General features: G+C 48.6%; 1 protein-coding gene across 6 annotated transcripts in view; it reads left to right on the top strand.

The window, feature by feature from the left end:
• The first annotated feature begins 546 nt into the window (after window positions 1–546).
• SLC4A11 (solute carrier family 4 member 11) overlaps window positions 547–16470 on the top strand; it is a 99242-nt gene continuing 83318 nt past the window's right edge. The window contains exon 1 of one of the 6 annotated variants that reach the window (XM_074540573.1): window positions 547–670. In XM_074540573.1, coding sequence (XP_074396674.1) covers window positions 619–670 — 52 coding nt within the window. In that variant the 5' untranslated portion in view covers window positions 547–618. Of the gene's footprint in view, window positions 671–5184; window positions 5633–6556; window positions 6675–7309; window positions 7857–7951; window positions 7976–16470 lie in introns of those variants that run through there. The other 5 variants (XM_026798113.2, XM_014272904.3, XM_026798114.2 and 2 more) reach the window with 5 other exon arrangements.

Genomic DNA, 16470 nt, shown 5'->3' with positions numbered 1-16470 from the left:
TAACCCGAAGGATACGTGTCCATACAGATATGAATTAATATTAGGAAGGATTTTTTTTCAATAAGAGGATGGTGAGGCCCTGGCACAGGGTACCCAGAGGAGCTGTGGATCCCTGGAAGTGCCCAAGGCCAGGTTGGACAGGGCTTGGAACAACCTGGGCTGGTGGAAATTGTCCTTGCATGGCCAGGGCTGGAACTGGATGATCTCTGAGGTCCTTCCAACGCAATATATTATATAAAAAATTCCGTAGGCTTCTCGAGGAGGGGTCTGCGGGCAGGATCTGCCTTTGCGGTGTCGCTGTCCCCGCCGGGGCCGCGGGCGGGCTTTAGGACCCGGCCGCCTGTGACACCGCCTGTCCCTTCCCCTCCCAGCCGCGCTCCTCGCTCGGGACTTTCTCCAGCTTCATTTTTTTTTTATTATTATTTTATTTATTTATTTATTTTAATTGGCGCGCGTGCAGGGGTGGGGGGGTGAAAACCCAGTTGTCTCTCTCTCTCTCTCTTTTTTTTTCTTCATTATTTATTTATTTTCGGCGGGGGAAAATAAATAAAGAAGTTCTGCCCCCCCCTCCCCCGTCGGCGGCGGGGAAGGCGAAGGCGCGGCGATGGTGCGGACGGGATGAGCGGCGCGGCCATGGCAGCCCGGCGGCTCTTCCACCTCCAGCCCTGCGGTGAGGGACAGGGGTCTGAGGGGCTCCAGGGCTCCGAGGGGCTCTGGGGGACCGGGGGGACCCGGCTGTCCCCCTGCCACCCCCGCTTGCCACCCCGGATTTTGCTTGTTGCACAGCGCAGGGGGTCGCGGCGGGATGCGGTGGGCTTGGAGAGGGGGATGTGTTCTGGTTTTCCCTCTTGGGATGGGGGTAAAAAAAATCTTCCCTTTGCTTTGTTTTGTATTTTTTATTTTTTATTTTTTCTGTTGGTGACACTCCTAAAGTTGAGCTGCTTGTGCAGAGCGGGATGTTCCAGCGCCGGGGATGCGGTGGGACAGGAGGACACAGAGGGGAAAAGGAGCGATGGAAAGTTGGGGTCTGGCTGTTCTTGGGGTGTTTTATGCCCCGTTTTTACTTTGCCTTCTTTGCACCCAGCATGGGGCGGAGGGCACCGGGTGCTGCTCAGCTCTGCCGAGCGGATGAGGTTGCCTGACTTGGTGTAAAAACCGCAATAAAAAGGAGGGGGAGAAAATAAGTAGAAAAAGCGAAACTTTAATGCGAAAAGTTGGGACAGTTGTGCGCGCTGGGGAAGGCCCCCAGCAAGGAGTTAATCTAAAATGCGGGGGGAGGAGGGGTTTAAATGCGCTGTGTGATTTGGGGTGAAGTTTCAGTGTTATTTTTGCGGTGTCTCCCCGCTGCCCTGCAGAGGAAGCGCTTCCTTCACCGGCATGGCCGCGGCAGCGCTGGGTGACACCGGCTGAAGTGACAGGGACCGCTGCCGGGACTCTGTGCTGGACCACAAGTGACTGTAGGTGGCACAGCAGCTTTGTCACCCGTGCTGTCCCCGCACCTCTGGTGAGGATCGGTGTTCCGGGAGGGTCTGTGCCTCCGGAGCTTTCCCCGCTCCGGTTTAATGGCAAAGTTTTCATTTAGAGCTGATGTTCTGCCTTAGCTCTGCTGCTTTTTCACGGCCGTGTTGGCATTTAGAGACCTGCAGGAATAGAAAATCATAGAAAGGTTTGGGCTGTCCTGCAGAAATAGAAAATCATAGAAAGGTTTGGGCTGTCCTACAGGAATAGAAAGTATTGGGAAGTTTTGGGCTGTCCTACAGGAATAGAAAGTATTGGGAAGGTTTGGGCTGTCCTACAGGAATAGAAAATCATGGAGAGGTTTGGGTTGTCCTGCAGGAATAGAAAATCATGGAAAGGCTTGAGCTGTTCTGCAGAAATAGAAAATCATGGAGAGGTTTGGGTTGTCCTGCAGGAACAGAAAATCACGGAAAGGTTTGGGCTGTCCTGCAAGAATAGAAAATCACAGAAAGGTTTGGGCTGTCCTGCAGAAATAGAAAATCATGAAGAGGTTTGGGTTGTCCTGCAGGAACAGAAAATCACAGAAAGGTTTGGGCTGTCCTGCAGGAATAGAAAATCATAGAAAGGTTTGGGCTGTCCTACAGGAATAGAAAGTATTGGGAAGGTTTGGGCTGTCCTGCAGGAATAGAAAATCGTGGAATGGTTTGGGCTGTCCTGCAGGAATAAAAAATTGTGGAATGGTTTGGGCTGTCCTGCAGGAACAGAAAATCATGGAAAGGCTTGGACTGTCCTGCAGGAATAGAAAATCGTGGAATTGTTTGGGCTGTCGTGTGGGAACAGAAAATCACAGGAAGGTTTGGGCTGTCCTGTAGGAGTCAAAAATTGTGGGAAGGTTTTGGCTGTCCTGCAGGAATAGAAAATAATGGGAAGGTTTGGGTTTTGGACCTTAAAATACATCACATTCCACCCCTGCCATGGTCAGGGACACCTTCCACTGTCCCAGGTTGCTCCAAGCCCTGTCCAACCTGGCCTTGGGCACTTGCAGGGATCCAGGGGCAGCCACAGCTTCTCTGTGTGGATTTGCACATGGAGAATCCAAGGGAATTTCCCCCTTTCCCCCAAGTTATTTCAGTGTTTGCAGGATTTTTCCTGGACTGTCTCTAGGTGTGAGCACAGCCTTGTCCCTCGTCTGCCAAATTCCTGCTCCTCAAGTGCTGCAGCACGGGATAAACCGCTTGAGCCAGGATTGAGTAAACCCAGCTGTGCCTCACCTGGCTTACTGCTCTTGGGTTTGTGGCTGCTTTTTGGGGGTTTTTTGGGAGGCTGGAACAGCGAGGCAACACTTGGAGTCCTGTCTGCACAGCAACCTCAGTGATTGCCACCCCCTGCGAGCCGCGCGTCGCCGCTTCCCGGCTATAATCGGGATTTGTTGGCTAATCCATCTCAGCCAGAGCCCTCCAGTTTTGAAATATCTGTGGCTTTTGTACAGTTGGTGCTCCCTAAGAATGATGGACCGCAGAGGAAGTTCCCCTCCGGCTCTCCTGTTGTTCCTTGGCAGTTTGAATGCTTCAGCTTGTTTAAATAAATGCAGATAAAAAGGAAGGGTTGGGGTTTTTTTTAAGTGGAGCCCTCGCTTGACCCACCCGGTGGCATAAGATATCTGTGTGTAAGCTCAGAGTGGCTTGACTTCTAGTAAAGCTGTAGTAAATCATTTGAGGCTGTAAACATTTATTAAAACAAGCTTTATTTTTGTGTTGAGTCAGTGTGAAAACAAAGATGTCTTGGGTTTCAAAGGGAAGGGATCCGCAAGGGAAGTTTTCTGTGCTGGCTTAAAGGAAAGTGTCAGTGAGAAGTTGGATATTTCAGCAGAAGGGAGCTGAGGTAAGAGTTAGGGTCAGATTTTAGCTTCAGAGCTGGAATTTAATCCAGAATTATCAGACTTAGCCTGGTGCTGTTCAATTTGTCTGAATAAGACTAAAACCTCCAATTCTGTCCTGGCACAACTGCGCTGTGCGCTGATGTTCTGCATAGGTACTTTAGGCTTAAGGACAGGTGTTAAATCACATTAACTGGGGAAAGCTGCTTTTTTTTTTTTTTTTTTTTTTTTTTTTTTAGTAATTTTAATAGTGTGCTGTGATTGAGGTGTCTCTGGGAAGCCACAGGGTTCCCAGAACCTTTCTGTTTCAGTAGGCTGGGTGGCACTTGAGTTACCTCCTCATGTGAACCCATTCTGGAGAAGTCCTGGTTCCTTGTGTAGGATTGCCCTGGGAGGAAACAAAGCCTGGGAAACTTTAATAACTCATCATCATCATCATGGAGCTGTTATCTACCCTCTAAATATGCAAATCCTTGTCAAGACATCTAGGACAGGTTAAATCCAAGCTGCCTTTGCTATTCCCATCTGAACTGGGAATGCCAAGGCAGTTCCTCAGAGTTCATCCTTACTTGAACCTGAGCAGTGCTGTGTGATTGTGCAGTTTGCAGAGCAGCTCCTTCCGCGGTTTGAGCTGGGACCTGGTGATGCTGAAAATCAAGTTTTGTTTTTTATTCCTCTTTTTTAGTGGAAATACAACTTCCTAGCTCTGCTCTGGGCTGGGCTCCCCACAAAGGCTCTCTGCAGAGCACAGCACTGAGGGCTCCTGCATCTGTCAGTGCTGGATGTGCCATCAAAGGGCTTTGCTGTCACTCATTGCTCCATGGCTTCTTCTGCTCCCTCTTTCTAAATTCATCCCTGGCTCTGACTCCCAATTAAAACCAGCAGGACTGGGAGCTTCACTCTACCTCTGCTGCTGAAGGAGGATCTGAGCTCTGAGCTTGGGTAGGGAATCTGCTGAGATTTGGGTAGGGAACAAAGCCAGAGTAGTGCCAATCCTCTGAGATTTGCTGAGAAAGTGCAAGAACACTGGGAGAAAAACATGAAAAGCAAGGCATTGGAGTGGGCTACATTTTATGCTGGTGAGGACTTTCCTTCCCCACATGTTCTTTGGGGTTCCCCAGCTGATGGAAGTGGCAGAGGAAGGCTGGTGGGGCTGTGCCATAGTGGGATGGATGCCAGCAGTGCTGAATGGGGGCTGTGCTGGGGAAAACCAAGATCTGAAGCTGGTGGAGAGAAGATCTCAGCTGGTCGTTGCTGAGAACTGGACAACCTTTGTCTCAAGGTGTTCAGGTGGGCAAACAGTGGAGGTGGAGTTGTTGCTGGGTACAGTGGAGTTGTTGCTGGATGTTACCCACCAAGAGTGACTCAGGAGTGGAAATTAGGAGGACAGAGCAGCTTGGGAGGAGGATGAGGCGACCTTCCTCCCCTCCTGCTGCTGGGGCAGGTGCTGGCACCCTGCAGTGCCCCCCTGGGATGTGCCACCCCACGGGACGAGGTGTGAGGCACCAGGTTTATTCTCCTTTTCCTCTGCCATCTCCTTTTCCAGGAGTTAACCGCCTCTTCCCCCTGCTCCGAGCCTAATTGCGTCCCCAGGGCTTAACACGCGTGTGTTTGTTTTATTCAACGTGTTGGCTGTTCCCACCGGAACAGGCTGATTTTTCTACTTTTTTTTTTTTTTAGGGATTGGGCTCTTTTTTTTTTCCTTTTTTTTTTTTGCTTATTGTGCACAACAAGCTCCTGCACAAGATATTCGTTGCGGGAGGAGGTTGGGAGGGGGGGGAGGAACTGTAGTAATGCCAATACTTCTTGAATATTATAAACCTGGCTTATCAGCCCGACGCAGAGCTGGAATTTGTCTCTTCCTGTGCTGCATCTCTGCTTTCTGAGAGGGGCGTTTAAATACAGCCTGGAGACGCTGCCTTGCCAGTGTGCTCTGCTGGGCTCTGACAGCAGCACCGGGGCTGCTCCAGCGTCTTTGGGCTTTCTTTTATTACTCTTTTTTTTATTATTTTTGCACTAAGTCCTTTGGGGGAAAAAAAAGGAACTTCTCTGGGAGAAGGCTCTGAGACTGCATGTCCCAACAGTACGCGCTGCAGGAGGCGAAGGGAGACGCGGTTTGCTTCGTACCTGGCTCTCCTCTCTTCTCTGTGCTGATGGAGCCGGCGTCCTTCTGCTACCCCAGGCTCACCTTCCTGCGCTCTCCCTATGGCCAGTTTGGGGCCAGTGCTGGCTCGTCCCAGGATTTGGCCCCGTGGCCGCAGCATTTGGTGCAGCAGAGGTGGAGCAGGCCGGTGGATGGTGCGTGCCCAGGGTTTGGAAGGGTTGGGATGGGGCAGGAGAGCAGCCCAGGTGGGGTTTGAGATGGGTTTGGAGATGGGAGCAGCACAGATGGGACTTTGGAAGGGTTGGGATGGGGCAGCAGAGCAGCCCAGGTGGGGTTTGAGGTGGGTTTGGAGATGGGAGCAGCGCAGGTGGGACTTTGAGGATGATTGGTGTGGTGGTGGTGATGCTGTCCTGGTCGCACAGTTTGGCATCTCCACCAAGGAGCAGCTCTGGGAGAGCTGATAAACAACCTCAGCGTGGAAAAAATTAAAAATAGAAACTGATCTGAGCCAGTCTTTTGTTTCATGAGCTTGTTCACTTGCTGAAATGGATCCGGCACTGCGTGAAACCTGAAATACCTGCTGGAGGCTCAGCGGGCTCGGTTCACCTCTGGGGTTGTGATGCTGTCAGGGATCCTCTGGACTGTTAGTGAAGGTATCAGGTGTGGGGATACAGGAAGGTTTGAAGATGCTCTGTGCAGGTTTGTCTCATTGTGAGGAGTTACCTTAAAAATTCCAGCTTGGTTCAAATCTTGCTTTAATGTAATATGGGGAGCTTGGTGAATGCTGCTGGTTTAGGAGCTGAGCTCTGTAAGTGCTCATCCTAAGGATGGGAGTCTCAACTTCCTATAAAACTTTTTTTTGGGGAAGATGTCTGGTATTGTATTGCCCTGTTTTCTCTTTAAAGGTGGAGCAAGGAGTGGGACTGGAGACCTCCAGGGGTCTCTTCCACTTTCTGAACCACGCTTTACCTCCTTAGCATCTTATTGCCAGTCTGTGATGTGCCTTACCTGGAAAAGCTCGTCAGGTGGCATGGCAAGGGAAAAAAAAAAAAAATGGAGGAGACTGGCTGAGCAGTCTCAGCAGAGAAAAGGCGTGGGAGGTGTTTAAAAACACGCTTTGCCTGTGGTTCTGTGCAGAGGAAACCAGCCTGGGGCAGGGCCTGGGGATGGGGGCTTGTGGCTGCTAAAGGGATGCCCCTTCCCCAGCCGGGTGCTGCCTCCCCTTGCCGTGCTCTGGTAAATATCATCACTGGGAATTATTTTACTGAACTCACAGGGATTGTCAGAGTTGCTGTAGTAGGGGAGTGACCCAGCCTTGCCAGCATTTGGATAAATTGCTGTTTATTTCTGTTTTATTCTTTTAGGGTTCTGTCTTTTCTGGGTTGATGTTGCTTTGGGGAGGTTTGTTGTTGTTGTTGTTTTTTGTTGTTGTGTGTTTGGCCAGCTTAGACCATTCCTCTGGGGTTTAAGTCTCTGGGGGAGACTTGGCTTATTGTGCTGAAAATCTGGAATTGTAAGGAAAGTGAAGCAGTGTAGAACAGGCTGGAGCAGGAGGAGAGGATGTGGCATCTTCCCTTCAAAGCTTTTTAGGCACCTCACGGTCCAGTGCTGGGCACACACGCTGGGATTTAAGTCCCCTCGGATGAGGTGAGGTCTTTCAGCTCTAATTTCTGCAACTTGCTGCTGGAGCACAGACTTGCTGCCCTGTTTCTCATTCCACTGCATGCATGCATTAACCCCTGCACTGCTGCTGCCGTGCAGCTGAGCTGGATGAAGCAGCAGAGCCCGGCAGGCACGGCAGCTGTATCTTTAAGGAATTTGCTCTATCTCCCTCGCAGCAGCAGGTTTTTTCTCCCCCCCCTCCTCCTTTTTTTTCATCCTCTGGCTTTCCCTGTACTTCTCTCTGTAAGGTACAGCATCTTCTCACTTCAGCTCTGGCTGGCACAGAGCTTTTTTTCTTTTTTAAGGAGGCACAGGAGCTTTCTCCATCCTGCATCCAGCAAAACTCTCCGGCGCGCTGCGTCGCTTTAACTACTCTGTTTCTGCTCCTGGAGGCAAACAGCTCTGAGAGCTGGTGGGATCCGGGTGGCTGCAGGAGGAGACATCCCAAATCCTTGTTTGGGGCAGTGGTGGCATGTGCGGAGGTGCTGCCCAGGTGTGGGTTTGGCAGAGCTGGGCTGGAGGTGTCCATCTGGGAGCTAATGGGTCGCGCTCTCACTCCACCCATCCGCCGCTCGCCAATTGGAAGTGAGGGACAAAGATGCTCTGGATGGATTCATGTTGGAGCCAGTGAAAAAGCAGGAGCCGGCTCTGCCTCGGCCACCTGAGCGAGTGGCCTTTGGGGACAAGTGCTGCTGGCTAGGGGGAGCAGCCCTGAGGGCAGCAGAGGCATCTGTGGCTCTTGGAGAAGTAGTGCAGGTAAGTTGTGGTCTTAAAACCCCTCCCAGGCTGAAGTGCTGCTGTTGCTGGGTGATGCATTTGGTCAGGAAATCTGAAAAAGCAGCTCTGCCAGCTCTTGAATTATTTAATTCACTAAAGTAAGGCAGTGCTTGATGTATTTTCTATGGGCTTTGCTGTGCTTGGTGATGATATCTATTGCCTGTGCTGGGTGTCTCTGTGTTTAAGGATGGAGAATGCCTTTTGAATTCCGTTTAAATTAACCAGAGTGCTGGCTGTCGGGGTTTGAATTTAGTTTCAAGGTATGCATGGGGAGATGAGCACTGAAGAGAGCTTCTCTGTTCTGGTTTTTCTCTTAATTAATGGCAACACATCCTCCCAGCCTGTCAGTGAGCTTTCCATAGAGCTGTTTCACTTGGGGGAAGTGCAGTGCTGAGTGGAGACAAAATCATGTATGTGGTGTGTCTGAAATGCTCCCAAACATCATCCCTGGTGCTGTAGCTGTGGAAGCCTTGTAGAGGAACCATAAACAACATCCTAATGAGTAACATTATCTCCCAGCTTGTCAGTCTGCAGTTATTTCATCACTGGACTGGGGCATTTTAATTTTGGATTGATGATGGACTGGAAAATGGGATCTGGTGCTGCTGCCTCTCCCCCCACCTGTGTTGTTGTTGTTGTGTTGTTTTATGGCTCCCAAACTGCATGGGGTGATTGGTGTTGTCCTGCTGAAGCTGGTGGGAATTGCAGACCCTGTTTCTGAGGCTGCAGAGTGCAGCTCTGTGGCCATTTGGGGATCCTTTTGGGCTCTTCTTGCTTTTCGTGGCAGAGGGAAATTTTTCTTTCTGAGTCTTGATGAGAAGCACAGCTGAAAATGTGTTGGGTGATCAGGTGTCTGGGTTCAGTGCTCTGCTTCTGTTTCCAGTACAGACCTTAGGTTTGGCCTGACTTTTGGTTTTCTGTGGCTTAGATCTGTTCCATCCAGTGATTTTGGGGGATGGTGGTAGGGAGGGATGCAGGAACAACTTTGCTGTTAAAGCTTGGCTCAGCCACTGCTGCCTTTTCAGCAGCTGTTTTCATTCCTGGTGGTGATAAGATAGCAGGGGGAAAAAAACTTTCTAGAAATCCACTTTGTTCCAAAACATGACCCTGGTATCCTGGAGGAGGGAGGGATGTTCCAGAGTGACACTGGTGGGGCTGCAGCATCTCTTCCACTTAACCCCCAAGAAAGGCTTATTCCCATCAGTTTACTCCTAATTTTTACAGTATTTAAACATTTAAACCCCTCCAGGGAGCAGCTTCCACCCAAGTCAGTGAAATGTTGTCAGACTGTCTCTTAACCATTTCTGCATGGTTTACACAGTGCCACTGCAGATAAGTGGCAGGTGGTGGCCTCTGGAAGACTTGCCTGTACAAAGAAGGCATTTCAGCAGAGAAAAAGATCTCAGGCATCTTTTAAAAATCCATTTTCAACCCTAACTAAGGTTTGGGGCTGTTGCAATATCTCTTTTTCTTTTGGATTAAGAGTGATGAGGCTTCTGATAGGGCCGTGCAAGGGAAAGAGCTGCCTGAGAAGCTGTCAGTAAGAGTTAATGCTTTCTAAATTATTTAAATGTTTCAGGAAAAGTCTACTGAAGAGCCTCAACTGGCCTGATCTTGGGCCTTTGCCAGCTTGTGGCATCTCTGGAGGTGTTTTGCTGTCTCTCCTCTGCATGTAGTGCTTAAGCAAGAAATCCTTGCGAGAGTTAAATCGCTTTTTAGAGGGTCCAGCAAAACAAAACCTCCAAAAAACTGTAAAAATAACTCAAAAAAACCAAACCAAAAAGGGGGAGAATAGCCAGAATAGTCCAGCAGCCAAATCCCAAATGTTGTTGGTGCCTTGCTGCTGAAATTGTCCTGCTCACCTGTGAAATGCTGGCCAAGAAATCCAGTGGGTGAGGAGTGGATATCCTGCATGGCTCTGGATGTGCAGGGTGCCTTCCTCTTGCAGCTCACCTCTGGGAGGCAGCCTCGGATATTAATTGTTTGGGTGGGCTAAATTGTGATGAGTCAACCTACAAAACGTGGTGCTCCTGCTAAATCCAAACAGCTTTTTTGTTTTGGGGGTGCTGGGAGCTGTCACTGCTGCACCCAGTGACTCTTTATTAGCCGGTTTTATTGCATGGGTGAGCTGCAGGAAGCTGAGGAGGGGAATTGTTCAATGCAGTGAGGAAAAGGCTTTGATTTGAAAACAGCCACGTCTGATCCCTGAGCCTGTGTGTGGGTGGGTGTTTGCCTGGCAGGGAGCAGGCAGGAGGATGCTTCCTGCTTTATCCCTTCAATATGATGCTTTATTTTTTCCCAGCCAGCCACTGTGAAAATGAGTTCTGGGGTTTCATTTACCACAGTGCCCCGTGGCATAACTTAAAACCTCCCCACACCATTTCCATCCTCAGAGGAATATCCAGCTCCTTGCAAATAATCCATGGTTTGAACCTTGAGTGCCTGCTGAGCCTCAAAGGCATGGAGTTGTGTTTGCTGCCTGGGATGTCATCCCACTCTGGTGGAGGACACTGTTTAGATAAATCCATGGAGCAAAACTTTATATCCAAGTGACTCAGGATAGCCCTGGAAATGTCAGAGGACTGCTTTGTGTTCTCCAAAAATCACAGAAATGGGACATTTCCAAGGGGTGTGATGTTTACTTTAGATAATCCAGACTTCTGAGTCCTACAAACAGGGATCTGGGGGAATGAAACCCTTCTGGGAAAGAAAGAAATGGTGAAAATCCTTTGGGGATACTTCTGGTAGGGGGATAGGGGAATAAGCAGCACATCAATGCACCCCTGTGGCAGGAGGAGCATTCAGGTTCCTTTAGTTTAAACATAAAGGGAGTTCTAAAGAATGATTTTACAGAAACATTCTCTCCTGTAAGGTTTTCTAGAGGATGTGTTTATACATCAGGAGGGCAAAGCCTGTGTCCCTGCAGGTCTGGGTCTCTGGGCTGGAGCAATAATTTGCCTTCAGATTTGGGCTGCTTAAAAGCACCTTCCTCCTCAGTGTTTGCTCTGAGCAGCACTTCATCTTCCAAAAGTTTACTGGGGTGAAGAGCTTTGGAGTAGATTTAGATCTTTCTGGGGCATGGCTATTTCCTACACTGTTTTCAGGACCTCCTGAGTTGATTTCTTGTAGATATTTGGATGCAGGTGATATTTTAATCAACCCATTTAGCTAAAAATCTGCAGGGAATATCCCTGTTTTGTTACCCAGTGATGCCAGTCACCCTTCTGTGTTAAATCTCCAGATGTTCTGGGGCTTTTTTTCCCTTCAGGGGCTGTGTTTTTCCTCCTAGCCTCATGAGGAGGAGGAGGAGGATGAGCTGAGGAAGGTGAGGGGCAGCAGATGCAGGCAGAGGGGAGCTGCCCTCTCCCTGCGGGGCACTGCCCACTCTTTGCTCTTCTGGTGTTTTTGGGAGCTGTGTTGGGAGGATATTTTGCTGTGTGTGATGGATGGAACAGGGGGGAGCAGGATCCCAGCTGGGGCCTGTGGGGCTGGCTCTGTCCTTGCAGAGCCCTTCCCTGCAGCCCTGAGCTGGGCAGGGATGGGGCTCTGCTGTGCCCTGGGCAGGGAGGGTTATCCCCCTCAGGCTCTGCTGGGGATGGATGTGTGGCTGCACTGACAAAGGACAGCCTGGCTGCAAAGCTGTGCCTAAAAAGATTCCATTAGTTGATCTTGACTCAGCCCTTCAAGAAAAAACTCCCTGGGACTGCCAGGGTGGATATTCCCCATTTGATCACTTACAAAAGGTCTTTTTGCCCCTCTGGAATTTTGTCTTTGATGTTTTCCTTTGCCTTTGTCCATGCTTTTTAGGGAGGGGTCTGTGTTTGGGAAGCATCAGACACCATTTACCTTTCCGCTTTCCTTTCCAAGCATCCCTCACTGATCCTGAATTACAGTGATCAGTTTGGAAGCCCTGACTCCTGTGATTCTTTTCCTTTTATTTTTTTGGTCACACCTCTCTAGGCATGGAGAAAAACAAGTCAAATCTCCAGCTCTTGTCCTCCTGTCTGTCTGTCAGTTGTGATTGCCCAGCCCAGCAGCAGAGGGGCATATTCCAATTTCTGTGCCAGCAGGAGCTTTGCTCTCACCAGCCTTTTCCAGCTGAATTAGGTGGAGCTGTGGGAAGGAATCAGCTGCTGAAGGTGTAGATAGAAATGAGAAGTGGCAACTCCAGCCAGAATAGCTTTTTGCTTGCTGCTGTCCATTAATTCTTGCTGACTTGGGTGGTTTTAAATGATTTGCAGGGAATGTCTCAACCAAGAGCCTGTGCTGCTTGGTTCTTCTTGAAAATTCTCAGAATCTCTTGTTTTAAGAGCACAAGAGAAACTGTGTTGGAGAAAAACTGTAATATTGACATATTTGGAGCTGCTCATCTCGTCTGTGATCAGATTTGCTGCTGACAAGCTCCTGTCCTGTTCTGTTGTGATGCATTTGTGTTGTCAAAGGAGCTGGAGGCTTCCTCATCCTCCTCCTGTTGAGCTCTTGCTGCACACTGAGATTTTTAAACCCCATTTCAGTCAATGCCCCACATAATTAAAAAATTCCTTCTCTCCTGCAGGTTTTCCCTGAGGTGTTATTTCCTCTGTGTGTGATTTTTCTCTGAAGTCTTGCTTTCTGCTGACTTTGGGTGGAGAGGGGGAGCAGAGTCACAATTTATGTGCTTTAAATACCCAATAACCACTTGGTTATTGGGTATTTAAAGCACATAAATTGTGACTCTCTCCTTGCTCCAAATTGCAGGAACCTGAATGCAGCTTCCAGATCTCTTGTGCAGGAATTCCTTATCCTGGGTGTTGGGGTGGAGAGAGCAAAGAATAAGAATTTATTAAGAGTTTAATATTGAACAGCAGGACTGGGGAGCTTTGGATGGGGGAAGCTGCATCATCTTCCACCAGCTTGAAGCCTTGGATGAGACCATGAATTTGTGCAAGCTGGAATTATCCCTGGATCAGTTGGAGGGAGTGCAACTTAACTGTAAAATTCCTCATTTTGCATTCAGTGAACTCCTGGAGTCAGCTGGAAGTGGCCAGAACCTTGCTGCAAAGCTCAAGTCCTGCATGTCTTCTGGGAAATGGATTTCTTTCCAGTTACCCGTCCCATTTCTGCCCAGTTATCTGACTGGGCAGTTCTGCATGATGCAATAATTGCTAATTCTTCCTGGGAGGAAATAGGCAAAGTCTCAAGGCTTTTTCAGCACAAATGAGTGATTTTTGTGGTGACTTCTCACTCATAGGCTGACATGTTTTGCTTTATCAGCTTTGAGGCAGGACATTGCACGTGCTGATGAGTCTGACAAATGTCCTCAGAGCTCCAGCAAAAATGATAAAAATTGAGGTTCTTGAAGAAGCTGTGGCTGCCCCATCCCTGGAAGTGTCCGAGGCCAGGTTGGATGGGGTTGGAGGAACCTGATCTGGTGGAAGGTGTTGGAATATGGGGTTGGAGCTGGATGGTCTTTAGGGACCCTTCTGGCCCAAACCATTCTGTGAAATTGGGGTATTGGAGCATACCCTGAGTAAAGGACAATGAAGCTACATGATGTTTTCTGATCAGAACTTTTGGGCTAATTAAATTTTCCAGATGTACAAGTTGGTCATGTTTACAGACAGCCCAAGAGCTGCCAGTATTAAAGGACCTGTAAATAAAAAAGTTCTTCCCTAGTACCTCTTTCAAACGGGTGTTGTCTCAAAACAAACTCCAATTAACTATAAAGGCACTAGAATTTTTAGAGATTTAAGCCAAAAAAAGCTATAAATGCCACAGGCTGTGGCAGTACTTGTAGAAAGCTTTTGCAGAGCTGTGTTTCACTTCAATATAAGGCTTGTGCTGCAGAGGGCTGTTTATTTGGAAGATGCCAGCACCAGAACATTGTAATTGAGTTACCCAAGTATCCCGAGAATGTGTTTTTATTCATAATCCTCCAGTATTGCAAGGCTCAAGGGAACTTATTGCTAACTTTAAAACAAGAGAGTCAAAATGGGTTTATTAGCTGGAGATGCAGTGTGCACAGGAATTTAATAATGGAGGATGGCATGGCAGGGGTTTGTTGTTAAATGTAAAAATGATAAGAATGTAAGAAATCAGGAAATATACCCACTTCTTGTCTGGTGCTTCCCATGGCAGATCAGCTGTTCCATCCCAGCACCTTAAACAACAACAGCAACCCTGACTCTGCTGCCAGTTAAAAATAAATGTCATATCCAGGTCTGGTGGAAGCTGTCCCTGCCCATGGCAGAGTCTTGGATGGTCTTTTAACTTCCAGCTCAGATAATTCTGTGATTCTCTCATATTCCTCTGCCTTGGTGGCTCTTGGGGTCGCTGCTGTTGCCTCAGCTCAAAGGGTAATGGCTTAGCCATGAAATCTTCAGCTGCATCCTTGAGTCTGGAAAAAGCAGCTTTGTTTTCTCTTTTGCAGCACTTCAGCTCTTGACGTCTGAATTCAGTGCTCAGAAAGCTCAGAAATTTTCATTTTGAGGAAGAAAAGAAGCGGTAACACCGTGTGCCTCTCCAATTTAGTCTCATCTAACAAGCATCCCTGCAGGGAATAAGGTTGGGGTGGCAGTGGGAAGTTATTTTCTGGAGTAAATTAATGTTTAGAAAAGAAGAGCACGGCTTAAATTGTCAAAAGAGAGCTGCACCATGTGCTTTTGGGCAGACAGTGGAAGGTGGCACCGTGTTCTGCCTTTGGATAGAGAGAACAGTTGGAGAGTCTGGTTGTCCTTGGAGGTGATGGGTGAGAAGGAGTCTGAAGAGAGGCAGGACCTCTCTGAGACCTCTCAGAGGCACAGAAATGAGTTGTTGTGCTCCATCTTTGCTCCTTGGGGTAGTGCTTTCCAGCTTTGTCTCTAGAAGCGTTTGTCTTGCTGAAATTTCTTTGCTTGGATTTTTTTTTTCTTTAATTGTTGGAGCCTTTGAAAGAAAACCTGAGTGGAAGGAACGGGAGGCATGGGATTGGTGGATCTGAGGGTGTGCAGAGGGGAAACCCCTGCACTTTACAGGCTGGAGGAAAATTTATCCTTCATGGAAACACTTCTGCAATTTCAGGCAAATGCTGGAGCATTACCATGTTGATACCTAATGAATTTGGAGACTTGTACTCCTGCCCAGGCTTCCCTAAGCCCAGCAATTGCATCGATCACTGCGGTGTTTCATAACTGGCCCTTGCTTGAACTCTTTTTAATTTCAGGAGTGGAGGTGAGGTGGGGAGAGGAAATACAAGGTTGGTGTGTGTGTGTCAGGCAGTGGCTGCTGGAGCAGAGCAGGCTCAGCCTTGCTGTCAGCCCAACCCAGCACAGCAAAATGCGGCTGAGGAGCCGAGACCTTGGCTGTGAAATCCTGTAAGCGCCAGGAGAGGGGAGCAGGTGGAGCCGCTGATGTGTTTGTCTTTCTGGCTGCTCCTCAGCCTGCACTTCAGCAGGAGCCAGCTGGCCTTGTCCTTAGGTAGCATCCCTCAGCATAAGGAATGCTGATGGGGGAATATGGGGGGAAAAGGACTGGGGCGTAAGGAGATTAATTGGGCTGTCCCTGAGATCTGTCTGGTTTGTTCTGCTCAGTTCAGAACTTGGGGTTGTTCAGACTGGAAAAGAGGTGACCTGTATTAGAGGACACATTTTAAGACATTTCCTCCTAATTTATCCAAAGCTGGGACAGAAGATTGTAGGGTAAACTTACTGTGACATTTTACTGCTTAAAGAGGGCCTTTAGGAAAGGTGGGGACAGACTTTTTAGGAAAGCTTCTTGGGATAAGACAAGGGGTGATGGTTATAAATGAAAAGAGGTTTAGTTTAGACATAAAGAATAAATTTTTTGCAGGTTGCCCAGAGATTTGGTGGATGCCCCATCCCAGGAGATGTTCAACATCAGGCTGCATGGCTGAGCAGCCTTATCTAGTTACAGATATCCCTTCCCATGGCAGGGAAGGTGGAATAAACCTTTAGAAATCCCTTCCAACCCAAATTATTGTATGAAAAAGTCAGGTGAATGTTGAATTCTGTAGTGCATCAGAGGTACAGATGCTGTAGCCCCCAATTTACCTTTCCCACCTCCACTTGTGCTAATCCCTGACCTTTCAGCTGCGCCTGTGGCTCCCTGCCTGTGTCTGGGCTTGTATAAACACCCATCACCTTTTACCTCCTGGGCACGCCAGGCACAGGTTCCTGATGTTAATGTGCCCCTTCCGTGGGGGATGGAAGAGCTTTTCCAAAGGCGCCAACAAGGCTGTTTGGAAGTCTGAATTGGGTTGGTGCTGTGGGACAGCATTATGTTGGGAGAAGACAAATTACCAGGGCTGGGTTTTTGCCAGGACGTAGTAGGGTGAACGCCTGACTTTTTATCTTTTTTTTTTTTTTTTTTTTTCCCCAAACGTGCCATTGCATCTTTAATTACAAGGTTAAGACCTCTGTTTTATGACTCATCTGAAAAAAACAGCACCTCCACCATAATTACCCGAGCATGTTGCCGGGGGGACTGTGGTTCATTAGTGACTCAGAGGAACCAGTGGCACCTAATGAAATGGCACTGCCTGCTGTAACACCCCAGCCTTGCCCTTTTCATGCCTGCTCCAAGCAGGGACCAAACCAGTCTCCCATAAAGGTGTGAT

The sequence above is a fragment of the Zonotrichia albicollis genome, chromosome 5 (assembly GCF_047830755.1).
Source record: "Zonotrichia albicollis isolate bZonAlb1 chromosome 5, bZonAlb1.hap1, whole genome shotgun sequence".
NCBI classification, from domain to species: Eukaryota; Metazoa; Chordata; class Aves; order Passeriformes; family Passerellidae; genus Zonotrichia; species Zonotrichia albicollis.
This window is presented reverse-complemented; position numbering and strand designations above follow the sequence as displayed.